The sequence below is a fragment of the Molossus molossus genome, unplaced genomic scaffold (assembly GCF_014108415.1).
Source record: "Molossus molossus isolate mMolMol1 unplaced genomic scaffold, mMolMol1.p scaffold_m16_p_1, whole genome shotgun sequence".
Taxonomy (NCBI): Eukaryota; Metazoa; Chordata; class Mammalia; order Chiroptera; family Molossidae; genus Molossus; species Molossus molossus.
Window position 1 is genome coordinate 89597817 of NW_023425344.1, and position 22281 is coordinate 89620097.

Below are 22281 nucleotides of genomic sequence, written 5' to 3' on the forward strand. Positions count from 1 at the left end.
TCGGGACTTCCTGCACCCCGTGTCCAGGAGGGCACTCATCCCTGTCCACAGAGAAGCACATCTCACAATGAGAAATCAAGAGCCTAGTTTACAACTTTGTCTAGAAACAGCAGTGCTAGCATGTCTAAGGCAGCAGACTGCAGTGGGCGGCCCTTCAGGGCCCCAGCTTCCCGGGAACAAGCCCCCACCCCCCCCCACCCCCCGTTACAGAAACACAGCTGCGACCTGATGTCGGATTTTGGGGTCAGGATGGCCAGACTGAGCAAACGAAATACAGGACACTGGTTAAAAGTGAATTTCAGATAAATGCTGAAATCATGTTAAGTATATCCCATGCATATTTGGGATATACTTTGTATTAAAAAAAATTATTTCTCTTCTATCTGAAATTCAAATTTAACTGTCTGTCCTGTGTTTTATCTGTAACCCCAATTTAGGGGACTTGGTGGAGGTCTTTGGGCTAAGCTTTAATGAATAAACCAATGGAACAAAAAAGTAACATACTGACTGGATATTTTATATATTTTAAAATTATTTAAGATCAACTGAATTTGATCTTTACCCGAAAGATGAAAGAAAACTTCTCAGAACCTAAAATGTTCCAGCTGAATAAGGAACATCTAATCAAAATTCACCAAAATTTTGAATTGCAGAAGGGACTCAAAAACATCTTCCAATCATTCAAAATCGGGAGGGGTGGGGAGGACCCCTGACCAGGGGCAGGCACTGGAGCCTAGAATCCCCTCGCTCAGGAGGTGAAGCCTGAGAGGTGCAGGGACTTGGTTTAAGGTCACTGCTGAGGGTGCCCGGGCCGGGCTCCTGGGTGTGGCTTTTCTCTTTCTTCCAGGACCTCCTGAGGGGACAGAGGGTGAGGGGAAGTCAGATTGAGGTGTGAAGACAAAACTGCAATGGCTTCGAGGCTGTACACAGTCTCCAAGGGATACCGAAAGTCCCAAAAAGTGAAGAAAATCGAGGGAGGTAGAGAGCTTGCCTCTCCCGAGTCCCAAAAATTCCTTGGTATGGGAGCTGCCCAGGGCCTCCTCAGAGCCGGCTGAAGGAGGAGATTTTCTTAGCTGTTTATACTGCATTAACTTTTGAGGAGGGAGAACCAGAGAAAAGTGAACAATGTCTTTTTGTCACACCTCAAGGGTGGATGGAAGCCACAAACTTCATGGACGACTTCGACCTCACAGGGCAGAGGGGAGCTGGAAATTCACCTCCAAACAACCATGTCAGAGACATTTTGTAAGATGTAAAGTCTTCTTTCTGTTCAGTTCTGCCCATCAGTAAAGTCACTTGGTTTTCAACTACACGCCATAAGGACTGTGTAAGGAACGTACAAAAACCACAGTGCATCCCTGCTCTGTCAAACTCCATTTGGTACTAGACAGTAAGTTGGCTGAGAGGGCCAGACATAGATATAATAGAGGAGAAAACACATCTGTAAGTGTGATCTACACAGATGTAGACCTGCTCAGTGCAGTGTCTGAGCCTCACCGCTCGCCAGGTACTGTCTTTCATGCACTGTTTACGTGTATTAAACTATCGCAACAACCCTTACAAGGAAGGTCTGTGGTCACCATGCTCCAGGCAGGAGTGAAACACAGAAGCAAACGTGCTCACAACTGGAAGTGGGTCCTGAGCCTCAGCGAACGTCACACCACCAACTGCTCACTGCTGCCAGGCAGGCCTCTGGGGTCAGCTTGGTCCCCAGGGGGCTGGGAAAGTTCGGGGGCGATCAGTCACCCGGGTACCATGTGACGGGACTGGGCCTCCACGGTGAAAAGATTCAGGAATAAGAATAAGCAGAAGGTGCAGACTCCACGGAAGGTCCTGCCCCAGGTCTGCTGGGCAATGGCTGCGATGAGCCGAGAGATGAGGCGGAGACTCCAGCCGCCTCCCAGCAAACCCTCTTCACATGCTCTCTCACACCCACAGGCCTGACCTAGGGCCGGGCCTTGTCAGCTGCTGTGTCTCCACACACTCCCTCCCCCAACCAGTCACAGTCACGGGTGCACTCCTGTCCTATGATCGTGGGCCAGCCACTGACCAGGAATGATTTACCACCCATGCTCTGCTGAGGCTTCAATGACTTCAGGTTAAAAAAAGTAAGAAGGGTCCTGGCCAGTTTGGCTCAGTGGTTAGAGTGTCAGCCCGTGGACTACAGAGTCGCAGGTTTGATTCTGGTCAAGGGCACACACCCTGGAGAGGGAACCAGTCGATGTGTCCCTCTAATGTCGATGTTTCTCTCTCTCCCACCCTCCCTCTCTGAAGATAAATAAAAAAATATCCTCGGGTGAGGGGTTTAAAAAAAAAAGGGGGGAGTAAGGAGGCTATGAAAGATTTCATTTAAGGCCTTTATGCAAACATTGTGTTTATAAGATTTAAATCCTAAAACTATGACATTAAATGATGAAAAAAACATTTTTTTCTTTGCTATCTGCAAAACTCAAGTGCTCAAGGAAAGAGCAAATTGAAAGTGATTGACAGACTGCGAATTTGTCTTAAAGACTGCGAATTTAAAGCATACTTTAAAAACTAACAGTCACCATCAGAGAATCTCACAACAGTTTCATCATTTCCCCTCTGGTGCACGTAGGAACTAAATCTAGTCCGGAAGCAGGAGAAGAAGTTCTCGCAGGTGAGTAGTTCTCATGCTGTGAGGCCGAAATGTCCCCTGTGGCAACCCACAGATAACGAAAAACACCGACTCCAAGACAGAAAAACCAGGTATTAAGAACAAAGGCAGGAAGTCAGGCAGGAATGAAACCTGTTTGGAAAACCACTCCGCTGGGGTACGGGCGGCAGTGGTCCTCCCCTTCCTCCCTCCCGGCCTGGCCCCCACACGCACACGCCTCAGGAGACCACGCACGTCTGAGGTAACCTTGTCCACCTGAATCAAGTGCTACCTGGGCAGGTGCCCTGGCGGTCCCAGGTGAATGTACTAAAGCAACAGAAAAGTAATTGACCCTGTGACTGGATATGGGTCCAGGCAGACAGCAGAGATGTGGGGTCCGGTTCCAGACGGCCACAGTAAGCGAGTGTCGCAATCGAGAGAATTGCCCTCTTTTTGTTGGCGGAGAGTCTTACCTTCAATGTGTAAAAAAATGAGGTACACATGCACGGCTCAAGCTACAAAAATAAAAGCCCCATTAGCCCTGGCTGGTTTGGCTCAGTGGTTAGAGCATTGGCCTGTGGTCCAGGGAGACCCAGGTTCGGTTCCCGCTAAGGGCATGTACTACGGTTGCAGTTTGTCCCCGGCCCTGGTTGGGTTGTGTGGGTGGCAGCCACTCGATGTGTTCCTTTCACGTCGATGTTTTTCTCTCTCTCCTTCCTGCTCTATCTGAACATAAAATGGAAAAGTGTCCTCAGGTGAGAAAAATAAATAAATAAATAAAATAAAAGCCCCATTAAAAAAAAAAAATGAGATAGTGACAAGAGAGATAGGGTCACTATCTTAAAAGGCTCTCCTGCTTCACACCCCCACCCCCAGCTCAGGCCTTGGAGTGCACAAGCTCCCTTCCATCTCCCTGGGTCACCCCAGTCTGGATACACAGGCGAGTGCTCCGTGGGAAAGAGGGTCTCCATGGGGAGCACAGCCTCCTGCTGCTGGGCCCCCAGGGATGGCGTCCCCCCTGCTGGCACCTCCCGGGCCCCTTGGAGGTTGTTTTACGGTGCCCGTTCTGAGCACTGCGCATGAGGTTACAGAGCTTGTCCCAGGACAGAGGAGAGAGGAGAGCTGAACTCCGACTGATCAGATCCCAGAGCCTTCGTCACATTAGCTACAGCACAAGGCACACCTGATGCATGTTCAGGTCAGCAGAGATGCTGGAGAGTTCAAGCCTGATGGTATTCCCACCAGGGGAGATTCCGAGGAGACAGTATTTGAGCTTGAAAGGGGAGAATTTCAACAGAGTGGAGGGAGGGGCAGAAACAGGAGGGGCCTCGGGGCACAGAGAGCCTCGGGCCATGGTGTCTACCAGAAGGGGGAAGAGGTGCTTCTGAGATTTCCTGCCCCCTTCAGAAGAAGGGGCCCGGCAGGACGGGGCAGGACGAAGAACCAGCTCTGCCTTCTGGGGAAGCGGGGTGTGAGCAAAGGTCCAAGTCCAAACCTCCCACCACAGGTTGTAGAGAAGGGGAGTGAAAGGAAGAGGGTGGGGCAGGAGCCAGGCACGAAGAGGGAGGCGCTGGGGCACCCGGGAGAAGGTGGGGGGAAGCTGTGGAGGGAGGCGCTGGGGCACCCGGGAGAAGGTGGGGGGAAGCTGTGGTGGGAGGTGCTGGGGCACCCGGGAGAAGGCGGGGGGGGGGGGGGGGGGACACACACACACACACACACACACACACACACACACACACACGCTGTGGTCTGAGCGCCTGGGAGCAGCGCTGGGAAGGAAAGCACCCAGAAGGTGTTCCAGGATGCTCCAGGGCACGGTTTTGCTTTGGTTTCTGTGAGTCAAACACTGAAGAAGATGAAGTCTACTGCAGACATTTCGGTGTTTGACCAGCTCCCCTCAGCTCCCAGCCGCGTTCGTCTGTCCTTCGAAGCAGGAGAGAACTGAGACTAGGAGCCGCACAGCTGGGAGAGTGTGCAGGACAGAGGGGTGACCGAACCGAGGCAACAAGGTTCAGGTGTGGTTCTGAAGGCTTTCACCTGAGTGGCCTGGACAGGGCAGATGGGGACGACTGGAGGGGCTGGGGTGGGGCTGGGGTTGGGCTGGGGCTGGGGCTGGGGCTGGGGCTGGGGCTGGGGCTGGGCTGGGGCTGGGGCTGGGGCTGGGCTGGGGCTGGGGCTGGGGCTGGGGCTGGGGCTGGGGTTGGGCTGGGGCTGGGGCTGGGGCTGGGGCTGGGGCGGGGCTGGGGCTGGGGCTGGGGCTGGGGCTGGCTCCCGGGGCAGCATTAAGGGTCTCTGTAACCATCACTGACGTTGCCAGTGGCTATCTTTAGTCACACACAACTGCAGAGCAACTCTCAGTTCACAAAGCACTGTCGCTTCTATTTTGGGTGATCTTGTAAAGGAGAAGTATGTATTCAAGATTATTTTACAGATTAGGAAAAAAGTGTCACTTAGGAGGATTATGGACTTGCTAAACTCAAAGAATTAGTAAATCACCAGGAAGCTCTTTCCAGAGCAGGTGCTGGTCTGACATTGAAATTTTATCATTTTACTGTCGTACACGGTACTGGTCCAAAGTTTATTTCACTTTTACTAAATCATACCTTTTCTTGATAGGAAGACTTTCCACACTGAAGACAGCTAAACGGGTGGGTTCAAAATTTGTTAGAAAGAAGTCCTTTATGTTTCCGTCATTTTCCAGGAAAGAAGTATCCCCTAGTCCCTGCTCTCAACCATCCTGCTACTCTGGGACACTCAGTACAGATGAGGTAAGTGCCCCTTACGATGCCCGTGCTTGTAGATACGTGGGTTTGAAGCTGTAGGACGTGTTCTCAAGACCCGCAGGTGAGCAGTTCTCTACACGGTCTCACCGTGTGTTTTCCTGTGTTCCGGGGGCCAGCCAGCCAGAACTGCCTAAATGTCACTCACACAGGGTCTTTGATGAGCTTCTGTTTACCTTTTGAAGTCATAAACTTATTTTCAAATTATTTTTTTCCTTTTATTGATTTCAGAGAGAGAGAAAGGGAAAGGAGAGAGAGAGAGAAACGTCCATGAGAGAAAACATCAACTGGCCGCCTCCTGCATGCCCCCCACTGGGGATTGGGACCACAACCTGGGCATGTGCCCTGAGCAGGAACTGAACTGGCGACCTCTTGGTGCATGGGTCGATGCTCAACCACTGAGCCATATCGGTCGGACTTCAAATCATTTTTATAAAGAATAAAATAGATTTGTTTTAAAGCCTAGATGTTACACTAAGAAATTTATATGAATTCCTTACTTAATCTCTTTCAAGTTAAGTTTCTGAATTTTGAAAATGGTCCAGATGGGATTTTGCTATAGTGCAGCTGATACCCTTTGGATGGACACTCAGCCCCCTGGGGGGGCTCCCACAGACGGACTCTAACCTCTGCAATTTGAACAATTGGGTCTAAAACAAGGGCTACAGGGGCCAGGGAGGCAACCAGTATTTCCCTGGGCACTATCAAGTTCCTTGAGGGTAACTTACAATCACCCATCAATACCACCACCCTTCATTCTTGCTCAAGGCTGCTTAGGAAAGGTAATTTGACTTGTGTTTTTAGTTTTTTCATGGGAACTCCTTGACAAAAAAAATGTCAATTCATGTAAAGAAATGTTGATATTTTATGAGGTGTAAAATGGTGCCTGACTGAAACTGTTGAGGAAAAGAATCAAGTGCTCTGGTTAAGCTGAGAAAAAGCAACTTGATTGCACCTGGCTATGATGCAACAATTTCCGTTCGCATCTTTTAAAATAATATATTTTTCCTTTATTGATTTTAGAGAGAGAGGAAGTGAGAGAGAGAGGGAGAGAGAGACATTGATGAGAGAGAACATCGACTGGCCGCCTCCTGCATGCCCCCCACTGGGGATCGGGTGCCCAACCTGGGCATGTGCCCTGAGTGGGAAATGAACTGGCGACCTCTTGGTGCATGGGTCGACGCTCAACCACTGAGCCACACTGGCCGGGCCATTTGCATCTTCAGACAAAAAGTCAATTGGCCTATTGGGTATGTTAACAAAACAGAATGTGGGGCGAGTCTAAGTTTAAGCCGACTTGCCCACCTCCACTGCTTTGCCCATAAGGTGATTGTAGTTGATGCAGAAACATTACTGCCCCTCCGTTTCTAGATGGGGCCCTGCACGTCTGGCAACCAAGAAAACATCACAGCGCATCATACCTGTCGTGTCTCAGAGCTCTCATGTCAACATAGACGGTGGTTGGATCAGGTCCTGAGGTCCCCTGCAAGCAAGGACACGGTGCAGTTAACTCACGTGTGTGGGGAAGCTGGGTCTGTTTCCTACCAGCTAGAAAGCACATCCTAGGTGAAATCTGAAACTGAACAAAAGTGAAAAGAGCTGAAACCACATCTCTCCAAGATACCTGTGAACTCTCAGTTTGATAACCTCAGTTCTGAAAGGAACTCAGAATGATGCTGGGCTTCCCCACACCTTGACCGTCAATCACATGTATGAAAACCAGAAAGGAGGCATGCCACACATCTTTCCAAAAAGAAAACAAAATAAAAGCACTGAAACTGCCGAGACAACGCTGGTCTGGCCAAAGCAGGCCGTCAAGGGTGTGAAGCTTCATTTGCTAAAAACCTGGCCATGTGCACCCAGAAATAGCTGGAGATACTGAAGGAGAACATGTGACATGAATGGACAGATTAAAGAAGAGATAAGAGATAATTATCTTGTTCCTTTTAGTTCTACTTGTGTCTTGGTTTCCCCCAGCTGCAGGAGGTTATTTTTGTCTGTGACATTGGTCAAGGAGGTCGGGGTTTACCACGAGCTGGCGGGGCAGCACTCAGTGGTTTGAGCTGTCTCACTATGTACTTAGTTAACCAAGGGGTCCAGAGATCTGATCTTGCACCACACATCCCTTCAAAACATGCTGAGTGGAGCTCTGTCCACGTCAAAGCAGTATCATTCAAGCTACATTACGAGCCAAAAATCTATGTAATTTCTTGGGAAGGCAATGCAGTATCTTGGGTAGAAAAAGATGGAACCTAAGGCAAATCTGCCTAAAAATAAGGGAGCCCTCTGAATTTATCTGGAGAACTAAGATTCTAAGAAGAGAATTTAATCTTGTACCAAAGGCATGTCTGTATATCTAAAAAGAAATAAAAAAAAAAATAACGACATCTTCATTAAGACACACTATCCTACTGAGCAATCCTGGGCTCTCCCCACCCAGACAGGGAGAGCACATGCAGCAGCCGCTGGCCGGAGCCCGCTCCCCGGTACAGGGCGAAGCGCACCCCCACCCCCACCCCCCATCCCCCTTCAGTGGGGCTGTCACAGACGAGCGCGGAGTGGAGAGGTGGCTTGAGGTTCTGAATAATGCAAAACACGTTACCACAGAGGGCCAACTAATAAGTACACACATCAGAAAATAGGTCACTAAAAGTGGAAAATGAAGTAGAATGAAGATGACCCCAGATGGCAGAGATCTTGGGCCCTGCGCAGTGAATGAGCCCACAGCATCATCAGAGCCTGGATGGCCAGGGCGGGGCTGGGGGCGGGGCCACGCTGGGCACCCGCCTCTCCACCGGGGTCTGAAACCCCGGGCAGGCTTCGCACTCCACTCCGAGTCTGTCCCACTTGGGGGCGGGCAGGTGGGCACCGCGTGGGTGAAGGGGGAATCCCTACCTGCTCGGCCAGCTTCCACAGTCTGTGGGGCTACAGCAGCAGGAGTGGGGAACCAGAGAAAGGAGAGAACACCAGACCGACAGAAACCGAAATGACACACAACAGACAGAAACAAAACAACCCAACAGTCAAAAATGGGATGAAGAAGAGGAAGGGGTAGAGAGGAGAATGCAACAAGCAGGGAACAAAGTAAAAAGGTCAAAAACAATGTCAAATATGGAAATCGTTAAAATCAACCACTGTGCCATTAAAGGCTAAAAGGGAAAAAATCTTAAAAAGATGTCAACATATCCACAAAGCAACAGAAGAGAGTAATAGATGACTGGCCATGGACACACAGACCTGCGTCCTTTTTCTTTTTTTTTAACACATAAGGTTCAATGATATTACTGGGTAGTTAAAATTTTATGCTACTTTTTTATTTATTTTATTTTTGTTAATCCTAACCTAAGAGTTTTCTCCATTGTCTATTTAAGAGAGAGTGGAGCCCTGGCCGGTTTGGCTCAGCGGTTAGAGCATCGGCCTGCAGACCAGAAGACCTGGGTTTGGTTCCCGCTAAGGGCATGTATTTCGGTTGCAGTTTGTCCCTGGCCCTGGTTGGGGTCATGTGGGTGGCAACCACTCGATGAGAGTCTCTCTCACGTCGATGTTTCTCTCTCTCTCTCCCTCCCTCTCTCTCTCCTGCTATATCTGAAGATAAATGCAAGAGTGCCCTCGGGTAAAGATAAAAAAAAAGAGAGAGAGAGAGAGAGAGAGAGAGTGGAAAGGAGGGGGGGAAGGAGAGAGAGAAACACATCAGTATGATAGAGACACATCAATTGGTTGCCTCCTGCACAACCCTGACTGCAGCCAGGGATTGAACCTGCAATCCAGGTACGTGCCCTTGACCCGAAATCGAACCCTTGACCCCTCAGTCCACAGGCCAATGCTCCAACTGCCAAACTGGCCAGGGCTATGGTAACTTTTAAAAGTTTCTTTTTCAAGAGAAGTAGGGAGTATGAATTATGAACATTGAGACGGTTCAAAGTCTCCTATTACAGTATGAAGGGAACCTGGAAGTGTTTACATCTACACTGGGTGTCTAGCCTCCTCACCTGTAAGATCAGGTACAGGAAAGAGGCCAAAGGACATCTGCAGCATGAAGGGACCAAACTACAGGACACCAGGCTCGTGTGTGGTCTAGCTCAGCACCCTGTGCTAACCCTCCTGGCGGCTGACCCCAAAGACACCTCCGTCCATGGTTTTGGTACCCACCTCTGCCCCTATTAAATTATCCACCTTGGCATGGTGGGAAAACTGCAGAAAGCAACAACTTAGGCAAACTCCTTTGAGAGTCTGTTTTCCCCAGAAACACAGCAGCAGAAGTCATCCCCTGGCACCTGGGCTGACACAGCTGCTCCGTCTGCGTGGCCCCATCTGTCCTCTCCCTACAGTCACATAACCAGGCCGACTCCAGAGGTGGCAACAGCAGCAATACACCAAGAGTCTTGGTGATGAACAAAACCAGACTGAAAAAACTACCACCACTCAACTTGGAGGAGTTATAAAAAAAACCAATGATTCCAGATATAAAATGATGATCCCGCCCTCCTCTCTGTTCCTCCCTTCCTCATGGTAATTATGGCTACTGCTTTCTCTCAGCACCTTTATCTTAGGAAGCTGAAGCGACTCGAAGGTGGAGAAGAACAGGTCAGCAGAGGCGTGTGCAGCTGGAAGGCACACAGGCCTACTGGATCTCTTTAGGATAAATGCAGTGGTTTAAGTAATGCCCTGGATTCCTCAAATCCTAAAGAGGAACTGGAACTAAAGTAAGTCAATATTCTCTTTAAATTATTTTAAGTCATAAATGTTGTCATAATGGTTCAAGGCTGTATCTTGAAGAAAATACGTGTGATTAGGAACTGATTTCCTAACTTGCAGATGTGTGGAGGAGAAACACATCTGGAGCAAGACCGTCTGCTCCATTGTTAAGGGTACATGAAGACGCAGACGGGAGTTAATATGCAGGTGTTTCCAAATTTCAAAAACCTTAAGGTACAAGGATCTGAGAATACAAGATACACATTAGTAGTTCTTATCTAACAAAACCTTCACTTTGCTAAAGAATGCAAGCAGGATTTTCTGTAAATAAGGAGATCCCCAACGCACAGAATTGCTCCCAGGTATTTACAGATCATCAAATACTTGCAGAAAGGACCAGCAGGAAAGTAAAGTTATTCACTCCAACCAAAGCTTATCAGAAATGAAGAAAAGTATGTTTGAAAATGCAAATTATATTAATCAGAAAAGAGGATTAAGTTTAAAATTCAGTTGTATAATATGTTACTCATAGACTACTAAATTACATGATTTATGTAATCATTTATATAAACGATTATACTAAAATTAGTTTTTCTTGGTATATGTGTTGGTATGAGAGTATCATGTGTTAGGTATTAAGTACTTACTGAACAAGTGAGTCACATTTAAATCTCAGCTGTAGGTATGCAGACTCACACCTCAGACAGTACAGAAAATCCAACACACACTTATTCTAACACTTCGGCCGCGTGGTGCTTTCACTTTTCAGTGATTCATATGCTCTGCTCTTGGTACGATCGAGTACGCGCACATAGCTCCTTAAGTTTATGTAACAGTTCTAAGTAGAAATGTGTGAAATGATACACAATTGACTGATATTGGGCATATCTGCTCTGCTGCGTATTTGGGAAGTCAAGGGCGTGCTCCTCACTGGAGGTCACAGGAGGCAGTTTCGCAGGAGTGGATTCTAGGGGTCTACATCTGCAGTACCGCACCTGTTCACCACTGGGCCCCTTCACCAGCTCAACTTCAAGCAGTGTTCTCACCTGCATGACCCGATGCCATGTTCTTCGGCCTTCCTAGTAGATGTGTGCATTAATAATCTTTTCAACATTTTAATTGAGGTCTAATTTACATACATTGAAGTGCACAGATTTTAAGTGTCCAGGTAGATGAATTTTGACAATTGTGTATACCCATATAACTCCCACCCAAACAGCATGTAAAAATTCCTTTGCTCCAGGTAGTGAGTCAACCAACCTCCATACCTCCCCAAAGACTACAACTTTCTGATTAACAACACAGATTAGTTTCACTTATTCTTGGGCTGCATACAAATGGAGCAACATATTTATATTCTTTTGTGTCTCTCACTGAACAAACTGCTTTTGGAATCCACTCATTTTGTTATTTGTTCCTTTAAGTTCTGAGGAGTATTCTGTTGTACGTGAGTATCACAATCAATTTATCTCATGGTTGGTGAACATTTGGGTTATTTTTAGTTTGTGGCTATCATGAAAAATTGCAATAAACATTCTTACACAAATGTTTCCAGACAAGTTAATTCCTGAGTTAGTTCATTAGGCTGAAATGCATTTAACTTTACAAGAAACTTACATCACTTCCCAAATAAGCAATGAATGAGAGTTCCAGTTGGTCCACATCCTCATCAACATTTAGTATTGTCAGCCTTCTCATTTTAGTTATTTCAGAAGGTGAGAAATGGAATCACCCTGTACTTTTTAATTTTGTGAAAATCATGATTTCAAATCGGGTACCACATGCTGTGCTCTAACTCATTGTTTCCTTGGAAACAATCAGCAGAGGATGAGAGGGCCTTTGGGAATTAAAAACAAATTTGAACACAGCATGAATTTGCAAGTCATCCCTGCTCAGAGGCCATGCTAATTTTCTCTGTATGTTCTAATTTTATTATATGTGCAGCTGAAGCAAACACACCATGTAATTTTAAGTAGCATCTTCCTGATGAGTAATGAATAATGATGTTGAGCACCGTTCCACGTACTTTATTGGTCATTTAATATCTTTTGTAAAATGTTCATTCAAGTCTTTTGTCCATTTTTTTAAAAGATTTTCTTTCTATACTTGATTTGTAGGTTTTATTTATTTATTTATTTTTTATCCTCACCTGAGGACATTTTTCCATTTTTTGTTCAGGTAGAGTGGGAGGGAGAGAGAGAGAGAAACATCGACGTGAAAGGAACACATCGAGTGGCTGCCACCCGCACAACCAACCAGGGCCGGGGACAAACTGCAACCGAGGTACATGCCCTTAGCGGGAACCGAACCCGGGTCTCTCAGGACCGCAGGCCGACGCTCTAACCGCTGAACCAAACCGGCCAGGGCTGATTTGTAGGTTTTAAACATATTCTGGAGAGAAATCCTTTGTCAGATATTATATTATTACAAATATATTTTCCCAGTCTGTGATGTTCCTATTAATCTTCTTAAATATATTGACTAAAATTAATTTTAACTTTGATGAAGTCTAGTTTATGATGTTTTTCTTTTATGGTCAGTGCTTTTTGTGACCTAAGAAATCTTTGTGTATTCCAAAGTCATGAAGATGTTCTTTAATAGCTTCTTCAAAGAAGCTTTACTCTAGAAGTATTATTATAGACATTTAGGTCTATCATCCATCTAGAATTCATTTTTGTGTACTTTATGAGGCTGACATAGAGGTTAATTTCATTTCATCTTCAGTTGTTTTAAAACTATTTGTCTAAACCTTTTCCTTCCCTACTGAATGGACTTGGTGCCATGATGGATTTATTTCTGGATTCCTATTTTTTTTCAGTTTTGCTTCTTTGATTTGTTTTTCCTTCTGGTCTCTCCTCATGACCACATCACATTGTCTTGGTTATTGCAGCTTTACCGTGAGTCTTGAAATCAGGTAGCCAGAATCCTTCAACATTGTCATTTTCTCAAGACTGTTCTATTTCTTTGTAATTTCAAGACGACTTCAGAATCAGTTGTCAATTTCTTCAGAAAAGCCTACTGTGATTTTGACTGGGACTGTACCGTATCTGGGGCAGGGGGAAGTTATCTTAAAAACAGTGAGTCTTCAACTCCCCACTCCATGAATATGGCAAATTCCTTCATTTATTACAGAGTTCTTCAATTTCTCCCAGCAACGTTTTGTGACTTAAAAAAATTTTTTATAATATATTTTATTTTATTTTTTTTTAGGAGAGATAAGAAGGGATAGAAACATCGATGTGAGACAGAAACATGGATTGGCTGCTCCTACACATCCCCCACTGGGGATTGAGCCTGCAACCATGGCATGTGCCCTGACGGGGAATCGAACCAGGACCTCTCAGGCCATGGGATGACGCTCAATCCAGTGAGCCACACCGGCTGGGCTGTTTTGTGATTTTTTTTATCCTCACCCGAGGATATTTTTCCATTTTTTGTACAGATAGAGTGGGAGGGAGAGAGAGGAAGGGAGAGAGAGAAACATCGACGTGAAGTGACACATCGAGTGGCTGCCACCCGCACGACCAACCAGGGCCGGGGACAAACTGCAACCGAGGTACGTGCCCTTAGCGGGAACCGAACCCGGGTCTCTCCGGACCGCAGGCCGACGCTCTAACCGCTGAGCCAAACTGGCCAGGGCTGTTTTGTGATTTTTAATGTATACCTTCATTCCATTTATTAAGTACTTGTGGTTTTCAATATTACTGTAAATAGCATTGTTTTTAAATTTTCATTTTCTAGTTATTCATTGCTACTCTATAGCAGTACAATTTTTATGTATTAATCTTTATTTTGTGCTCTTAACTTCACATATTAGCATTTGTAGTTTTTTGAAATATTTTTTAAATTAATTTTTGTTATAGATGTTTCTCCCCCCCTCCCCACATTCCGTCCTCCCTTCCCCCCTCCCCCCAGCATTGTTGTCTGTGTTCATTGGTTATACATATAGGTTCTTGGGTTTATCTCATCCCCTCCCCCACAAAGTCTGTCAGTCTGAACTGTGCTCCTTAGTTTTTGTATTTCCGTGGGGGTTTTTATGTGCATAATTGGGCAGTCTGCAAATAATGACAAGTTCTATTTCTTTGTTTAAATATTTGTACTTATTATTATCATTTTTTTGTCTTAGTGCACTGGCTAGGGCTTCTGATACTATGCTGATATTCCTGATTTTAGGAAAAATACTGTTAAAGTGAATCATTAAGTATGAGGTTAGCAACAAGCTTTTTGCTTATGCTTTTGTCAGACTGAGGAAGTTCCTGTCTTCCTAGTTATCCCACAAATGGGTGTTGACTTCTATTACATATATTTCCTGCACTTACTGAGACAATCATATGATTTTTCTCTTTCACTCAGTTCATGCAGTGAATGAGACTGATTGGTTTCGAATGATGAAGCAGCCCTGCACTCCAGAGATACAACCTGCTTGCTTACAATGCACTACCCTTCTGACGAACCGCTGGACTCAACGTGTGAATGTTTTGAGACATTTTTCCATGTGGATATTGGCTTGGAATGTTCTTTTCTGGGAATATGTTTTGTTGTCAGATTTTAGGATCTAGGTTATGCTTACTTCATGAAACATGTTGAGAAGGGCTCCTTCTTCCTCTATCTTCTGAAAAAGTTTTTGTAAGATTGGTACTTTTCCCCTGAAACCATCTGGGCCTACAAGTTATATTTTTTCCCTCCTGTGAAGGTTTTGGATTAAGGATTTAATCCAATCATTAGATTTGCTATTTCCTCTTATGTTAGTTTTGATAATTTTTATCTTTTAAGTAATTTTTAGAGAGAGGAAGACAGGAGGGAGGGAGGGTGGAGGGGAGAGGAAGGGAGAGAGGGCGGGAAGGAGAGAGAGAAACATCGACAAGATGCCTCCCGCACATGCCCTGAACAGGGATCGAACCCACAACTTTTTAGTGTATGGGATGACGCTCCAACCAACTGACCAACCCAGCCAGGGCATTTCTGTAAATTCTTGGGCTTTGTTCCATGTCAGATTACTTGGAAAGAGCTTGATCCCTGTGGTTCTTCCTTTGAAGACTTGTTAGGTGGGACCAGAATGGTGCTCCCATGAATTGAGAGATTTTCAGTCTGGCTGGTGGGAACAAGCACTATTCCCTTGAATTGTTTTGGCTGGTTCTGATCCTGGCTTTGGGTAGTTGTCTAATATGAATTAATGCTTTGATCAGGATATACTGATTGGCATTCACCTGAATACTGGGGGAGGGTCTCTCTGGCACCCTGCTCTGTGAACTGTAACAGCTTTGTCTTCTCAGAGTCTCAGCTCCATCTCCTCCACTCACGGAGCACACTGGGCTCTGCCTCAGTTCCTCTCCCTTGGTTGAAAACTCTCAAGGCAGCACTCTGAGGAAATCCAGGGTTAACCTTCTCTCTCAGCGATCTCTGTTCCTTGCTGCCTGGGGTCCACTGTCTTCTTTATATATTCGTCCACTCTGCTTGTTTTAGGAGAGAGAGCAAATCTGGTCCCTGCCACTCCATCTTGGCCAACAGAGGCAGTCACTGTTTATAATACCTGTAATTTGTTCCCTCCCTCCTTATCTGTCAGATGTATTTACATATAATTTGAGTGCAATAAAATTTATCCTGAAGTATACAGGTTGATTTTGACAAATGTATACAGTCATGTAACCACTATCACGGTCAAGACAGAAAAGTCCTATCCTGCCACTCTGTAGTAGTCTGATTTTTGTGCCTACAGTTTTGCCTTACTAAACTTCTGTGGTATGCACACCTGTCTGTCTGGCTTCCTTCACTCAGCAAACTGTTCCCGAGATCCATCCAGGCTGCTCCCTGCAGGACCAGTCTACTCCTTGCCATGACCAAACAGCATCCACTGCACAGACTACAACCTGCCCTTCTGGTCTCAGTTAATGGACACCAAGTTGTTCCTAATTCTGGATGATTACGAACAAGGCTGCTATAAAGGTGTGTGTGTAGGCCCCTGGGAGAACAAACATTTTCATTTCCTGGGTAAACACCCAGAAATGGAATTGCTGGGTTATATGGTACGTCCGTGCTCAGTCGCATAAGAACCTGACACCCGCTCTCTCCAAGGCAGGCATGCCACTCCAACAGTGAAGTAAGGCTCCAGAACTCCCCCGTCCTCGCCAGCACTTGGTGTCATTAGTCTGTCTCTTCTTTTTCTAATGATCAGTATTGCTAGACGTTTATTAAATTTGATAACCAACTTTTAACTTTCTTGATTTCCCTCATTCAGCTTTCTATTTCATTCATTCTTACATTTATTTTTGTTTTTTTCTTCAAAGGTAGTGAAAACTCAGCTCTTTTGCTGGGCTGGACTGTGGTGGTCCATGTCATGAACTGGCAAACTGGCTAAAAAAATCACTTTTATAGGAGTCAGCAAACCCCTGAGCAAAAAATAACATAAAATAAAATAAAATAAAAATTTTAAAAAAGCCCGTCTGTTGTTAGTCTCCAAGGAACACAGCCACGCCTGTTCATTCACCTGTCATTTTTTTTTTTTTATCCTCACCCGAGGACATTTTTCCATTTTTTGTTCAGATAGAGTGGGAGCAAGAGAGAGGAAGAGAGAGAGAGAGAAACATCGACGTGAAAGGGACACATCGAGTGGCTGCCACCCACACGACCAACCAGGGCCGGGGACAAACTGCAACCGAGGTACGTGCCCTTAGTGGGAACTGAACCCGGGTCTCTCTGGACTGCAGGCCGACGTACCAACCGCTGAGCCATATGGGCCAGGGCCATTCACCTGTCATTTGTTTCTGCTTCCAGCTCTGCCACCAGAGCTGAGTCCACGTGAAGAGACTGTGTGGGCTGCAGGCCCAAGCTATTTACTCTTTGGCCCCTCAAGAAAAAGTGCCGCTGAAGGCTTCCCCACCAGGGACCGCTGGTCCACAGGACGCCGTGGAACCACGGCTGTTTCTATGGTGCTACCGAGGTTAAAGAACAAAGGAGAAGCTCAGGTGCTTCTATTCTTGGTTCAAGGCACAGACTGAAAACTTTCTACAATTGATAAGGAAGCACTTGTTCATGTGATGAGAGACACCCAAACCAAAGCAAACATTTGGTTGTGAAGTCTGTGAATTCACCATTTGCTAGACATCTGATCCTAGTTGACTAGGACCCTAAACTCTTCCTGTGGCTTTTTTTTTTTTTTTTATCCTCACCTGAGGGCATTTTTGCAACTATCTTCAGATAGAGCGGGAGGGAGAGAGGGGGGAAGAGAGAGAGAGAAACATCGATGTGAGAGAGACACATTGACTGACTGCCACCCTCACGGCCCCAACCGGGGCCAGGGACAGACTGCAACCAAGGTACGTGCCCTTAGTGGGAACTGAACCTGGGACTCTCTGGTCCATAGGCTGATGCTCTAACTACTGGCCAGGGCTTCCTGTGGCTTTTTCCAACCTGAATGTTCAAATGGAAAGACATACATGGTGCCTGGCAGAGCCAAGGGTTTCAAAGTGGCAGCATCCAGTGCCCAGCACACATTAGACAATCCAAACACATTGTGCAGAGGAATGAATGAACGTGCCCTTTTCTCTCCTTCCGTCCACGGTGGTGAATCTGACAATCTAGTCTACAGCTTACAGAATATCTGTGGTAGAATGGCCATTACCCGGAAACACTGGCCCTGGAACTGGCCACAGTAACTGCTGAGGCTTGAGTTCTGTTATGGACGGAGGCGGATGTGTTATTGGTTACTGAAAGTTGCATTATGATGGGGTTTTATTGCGGGGAGGCATGGTGTTCGAGAATGGGATGAAAAGTATATGTTGATGTTGGGCAGCCAAGAGGATAAGCTGAAGTAGCCGTCGGTCATTCATTTTTGGTCACCAAGCACCTACACTCTCTTCCTGTATTTGGGGAACTCCACTTTTGGAACCTGGCAGCCTCTGTCCTTTCGTAGTAACTGAAATGATCCAACTCCCTCCTTCTTCCCGGCTTTCCTGGAAGCCAGCGCGTGGACAGGTAACAGCCTGCCAATGAGCTGTACCCATTCACTGCACAAGGGAGCATGCTCTCCTCCTTGGCAGTGCAGGTGTCCGTGGCATAGGCCAGCCTGCAGATGCGCTGGTGGTGAAGCCCGGTCTCCTGGGCCAGCTGGTCAGTGGTACAAACGTACACACACTGGCATCCTCACAGGAACAGTGAGGCTTGAGCTGTTCCAGCTACACAGTCTTCAGGACTTGAGAGTAAACCGCTGATGTTGTAGCAAATTCCTTCTCACGGAAGTTGCCACAAAGGTTCCTGCTGCTTGCAAAGTAGAGCAATGGCTGATATACTGGGTTATGAGAATACAGGGCCCATGATCTCCAATGTTAATTTTCAGCACCTGGGACAACATGTACCAGTGGGTGAAGATGAGAGTTTCAGCTGCATGTGACCAGCTCCCTGGAACACAGAAAACCCCAGCACCTGGTTTATTTTCACTTCCTTCTTCTAAAAGCAGCATAGGGGAAAATGAACTGAGAGCTCAAATTAATGAAAAGTCTTATTATGACTGTTCATTTTATTTTGAGAATTACTGACATTTATATCACTCTGCAAGCCTCCACTATTTTTTTTTTTAAACAATCAATGAATCAAGCTCGCCTCAGCAGAATGGCTGTATTTCTCTTTCATTGCATGAGCTTCAAGATTTAAGGTCGACTATAACTGTTACGATTGATTTAATTCCATACAGCTATTCACAATAAAGCTTTCCTCTCAGACAAATTAATCGTTATTTTTCTATATAGTTTCAAAGCTTCTGTGTCAAGTGGCTTAAAAGTTTGTCCAAATAAAGCAAACATTGAAATCTCTTTTGGAAAATAGAAGACCTCATTGTTCCTTCCCTCCTGCTGATGGGGAGGATGCTAATTTTTCTGTTACAATGAAGTAAATTTCCAAATCTGAGCCAACCAAAGACTTTCAGCTTCTACTCTGAAAAGAGTTCACTGTAGCTTTAAGCAACGTCTTCATCAGGTTAATAAAACAAGTGACACTTCTTAAGAGTACTAAGGGGAAATTTATGTTAGAGCTAATTAAACTCAGAAGTTATTAATTTGATCTTTCTAACGTCCACTTTTGTCACGAATTCAACCAATCGAAATTGCTTTAAATTCAATTCATTTTTAACAGCTAAAGATTCTGGGGAATGTCATTCCTGCATTTAACAAATGGTTCGTACGTCTACATTTTTCTTCTGCAGAGTCTACAATATACCAATAGTTCATGTAAAGTCAAAGTCATCCACGCTGTTTTATGAGTCCATTCCTCAAGCTGTGCCACGGAACTCAGAAGGGGCCATGTCAAAATAATCAATGTGGCGATTCCTGCCTCAAAATGATAAATAGATAAAACAAGTCACCCAGTTTCTAAGAGGTGAGAGTTGGAAAAACAGCTTCACGGAAATTGTTTCAATTTTCTATTTCCAGGAGTGTCTAATTTAAATTTTTATATTTGCCCATTTGTGTATCTGACAATGATATATATTTATCATTTTTCATGATTTTTGCTTATGGGAAACAAACACCAGCATTTCGTGTAACAGCCGGAGAGCAGGTGTCCCAGATCACTATGGCACGGCCCTGGGCTTGGCACACAGCCCTTCCTGGTGGGCGCCGCACCTCCGCCAAAGTGCCAGCAGACGAGAGCCCGCCGCTCCAGCACATCCCGCGCGGAGATGTGTGCCTTTTGAACCACTTAGTTCACACAGAAACAGCCGTTCTGACTTAAAATGTTAGAGGAAAGGAAACAGTTAAAAACAGAAGACAGGCTACTCTGCGCACACAGTTCAAGTTTGCAAATACTTAGTTTACAAAGCTGTTACTTCACTGGATACTCACAACATAAAATTGGTACCTAACAAAGTTGCAAAATGCTGGATTTGTTGAAAGCACTGCCCTGCCTGGATTCTATCCTCCACAAGCAGGAGCAGGAACGTTCCCTCCACTTCTCTGAGCCTCGGTTTCTCTCACTGTACAATGAAATGACTGGGCTTACCCTCGGTGAACTGCGGCAATAGCTACCTAGACGCTGCCTGGAACAGAAGGGTCCGAGGCCCTCGCTGAAGGGTGCTGTTTTCTTGTTGTTTGTGTTTTTGGTGAGCGTGCATATCTTTTTCTTACGGCGCAGCCCTGGACCCGCTGTCTGAGAACAGTCTTGTTGTGCCGCGGAAGCTTGAGGGGCGAGCACTGCACCCTGGTCTCTCGCTAGGACGCATGAGGAATGACACGTGGACTTCCATTTGCTGGAGATTCACACTGCGCTTCATTCCGGAGAACAGTCGGTGCGGCCGTGTACTGACTGCACACGGGCTTGGCTCGGAGGACGAGCCTCATGCTGCGAGTCCTGTCTGCAGGTGCGGGACCGCCTTCTGGACTCCCCCGGCAGGGACCCCCTTCAAGAAGCGACTGCCTGTCTGGGAGACACTGAGTTCTCTAACAGTTTTACCTGGACCAGAGGGGACGGAAGTTGGTCACGTAAGTATTTATAAAGTGTGCTAGAAAGTATAAAGTGGGAGAGACAAAGGGCCACGGGAATCACAGGAAGGAGAGAGCCAGCTGCAGGGACCAGAGAGGAGGCCGAGGAGGAGAAGCCGTTTTCGCCACGTGAAGATGGTGGCGGTCCATTCAGGCCCAGAAAGTGGGGTTGGGGGATGAGGAAGTGGAAGCATGACTCTAAGGTAGGCAGTGTCTTTCTTGTCAGATTGTGAAGGAGAAAGGGAAGCTTGAGGCTGGGCTGTAAAAAGTTCAGGGCACCATCGATGAAGGCTGTTCTTCCAAGTAAAAGCATATCCCTAGTTTACCGCTGTATAACTTTAAATTCTCATGCATCAGATAAGTTTCATTCTGTCATAAAAACATGTCCGATGTTTCGCTCAGCCATTCTCAAAGACCAGGGACTTTGGAAAGTGGTACCGTGGACTCCCGAACACTGTCCGGAGACCTCGGCCTGCAAACTCCAAGTCACTTGGGCGCGGCTCCCTTCTCTGTTTGGAGAGGGGTCAAGACCTTCCCTTCTAACAGGGCTGCACTCCACTGAAACACTCGGAGCGAACTGCAGGCCCTCTGGGTAAGGCTGACAAACAATCCTACTGAGAAAACAATGTTGTCAAATCGACTGAGAACAAATATACCCACTCCCCAATTTCACGTATACTGTTAACTGTGGTGCTCCAAAGGGAACTGTGTACATTTTTTAATGCCTTTAAATATTTAGGGACAAGGTTTGGAATATCTTAGCTTTTTGTACTTGCATTTTTATTTTTTTACATCAAGGGATGATTATCTCTGAGTAGATAAAATTATAGGTGTTATTTATTGATTGGGTGTTATTATCTACTGATTGGCTAATCTGTATTTTCTGGTATTGCTTTCTAAAACATTTATGATGCATCAGGCCCTACAGAAGTACATGGGGAGCAGGAGACATGGGACTTCTGCCCTAGGACCTGAGCAATGCTTGCTCCGTGTGTGTGGCACCATCATCACACACTTCTAATCTTTGAAAGATCTGAACAGAAAGCAAGTGTTTCAATGGCCAGCCTCAAGGATTGGCACCTACTGCCACCTCTGCCCGAACTGTACACCTTGTTGACATCACAGGCTCTGGGCTGGCACGCCGCTGCCCAGGGCGGCCTCCTTGGCCATCCTTCCTAAGATCGCCTCCTGTGTGGCCAAGCCACTCTTTACCCTCTCGCTCTGTTTATTTTTACTAAAAATATTTTATTTGCTTACTCAAAACAATTATCTGTATACTTATTGTTCATCATTGATTACGAGGAAATGTTCAATGAGGACAAGAACTTTGTTGTAAGCAACCGCCTTCGGGGTCTCAAATGGAGAGACAGAGGGTGGGCAGGGAGCAGAGATCGGGGTGGCCTGTGTCAACTGCTCCTCATTCCAGCACCTGCTGTGAGTCAAGTGTTCTGGGTCTGTCTGGTCCGCCGGCCGACGCTCTAACCGCTGAGCCAAACCGACCAGGTCTCCGTTTTTATTGTTCTAATATGTTCGAGAAACAAACTCTGCAACTGAGCTTGTTCTGGGTGCCCCTGTGGGTAGGGCCCTTGAGGAGAACATTCCTGCACGGCTTCCCTTTCCTTCCAGGCCGTCCTGACCTGGCACAGGAGCACCGTGGACGGGACCTCATGTCAGGAGTTCAGAAAGAAAGGGAGAGTGAAGGTTCTCAGAAGTGGGCCAACAG

The 22281-nt window shown here is 46.2% G+C and overlaps 1 protein-coding gene and 1 non-coding gene across 4 annotated transcripts in view; both read right to left on the minus strand.

Annotated features, from left to right (window-relative positions):
• Window positions 1–22281, minus strand: part of DIP2C (disco interacting protein 2 homolog C) — a 214807-nt gene that overhangs the window by 19844 nt on the left and 172682 nt on the right. For all 3 annotated transcript variants that reach the window (XM_036260201.1, XM_036260223.1, XM_036260212.1), the window contains one exon: window positions 6819–6880. In XM_036260201.1, coding sequence (XP_036116094.1) covers window positions 6819–6880 — 62 coding nt within the window. The remainder of the gene's footprint in view (window positions 1–6818; window positions 6881–22281) is intronic.
• On the minus strand, window positions 11944–12051 carry LOC118621741. The gene has a single exon (XR_004957776.1). It is a non-coding gene; the product is annotated as a U6 spliceosomal RNA (small nuclear RNA).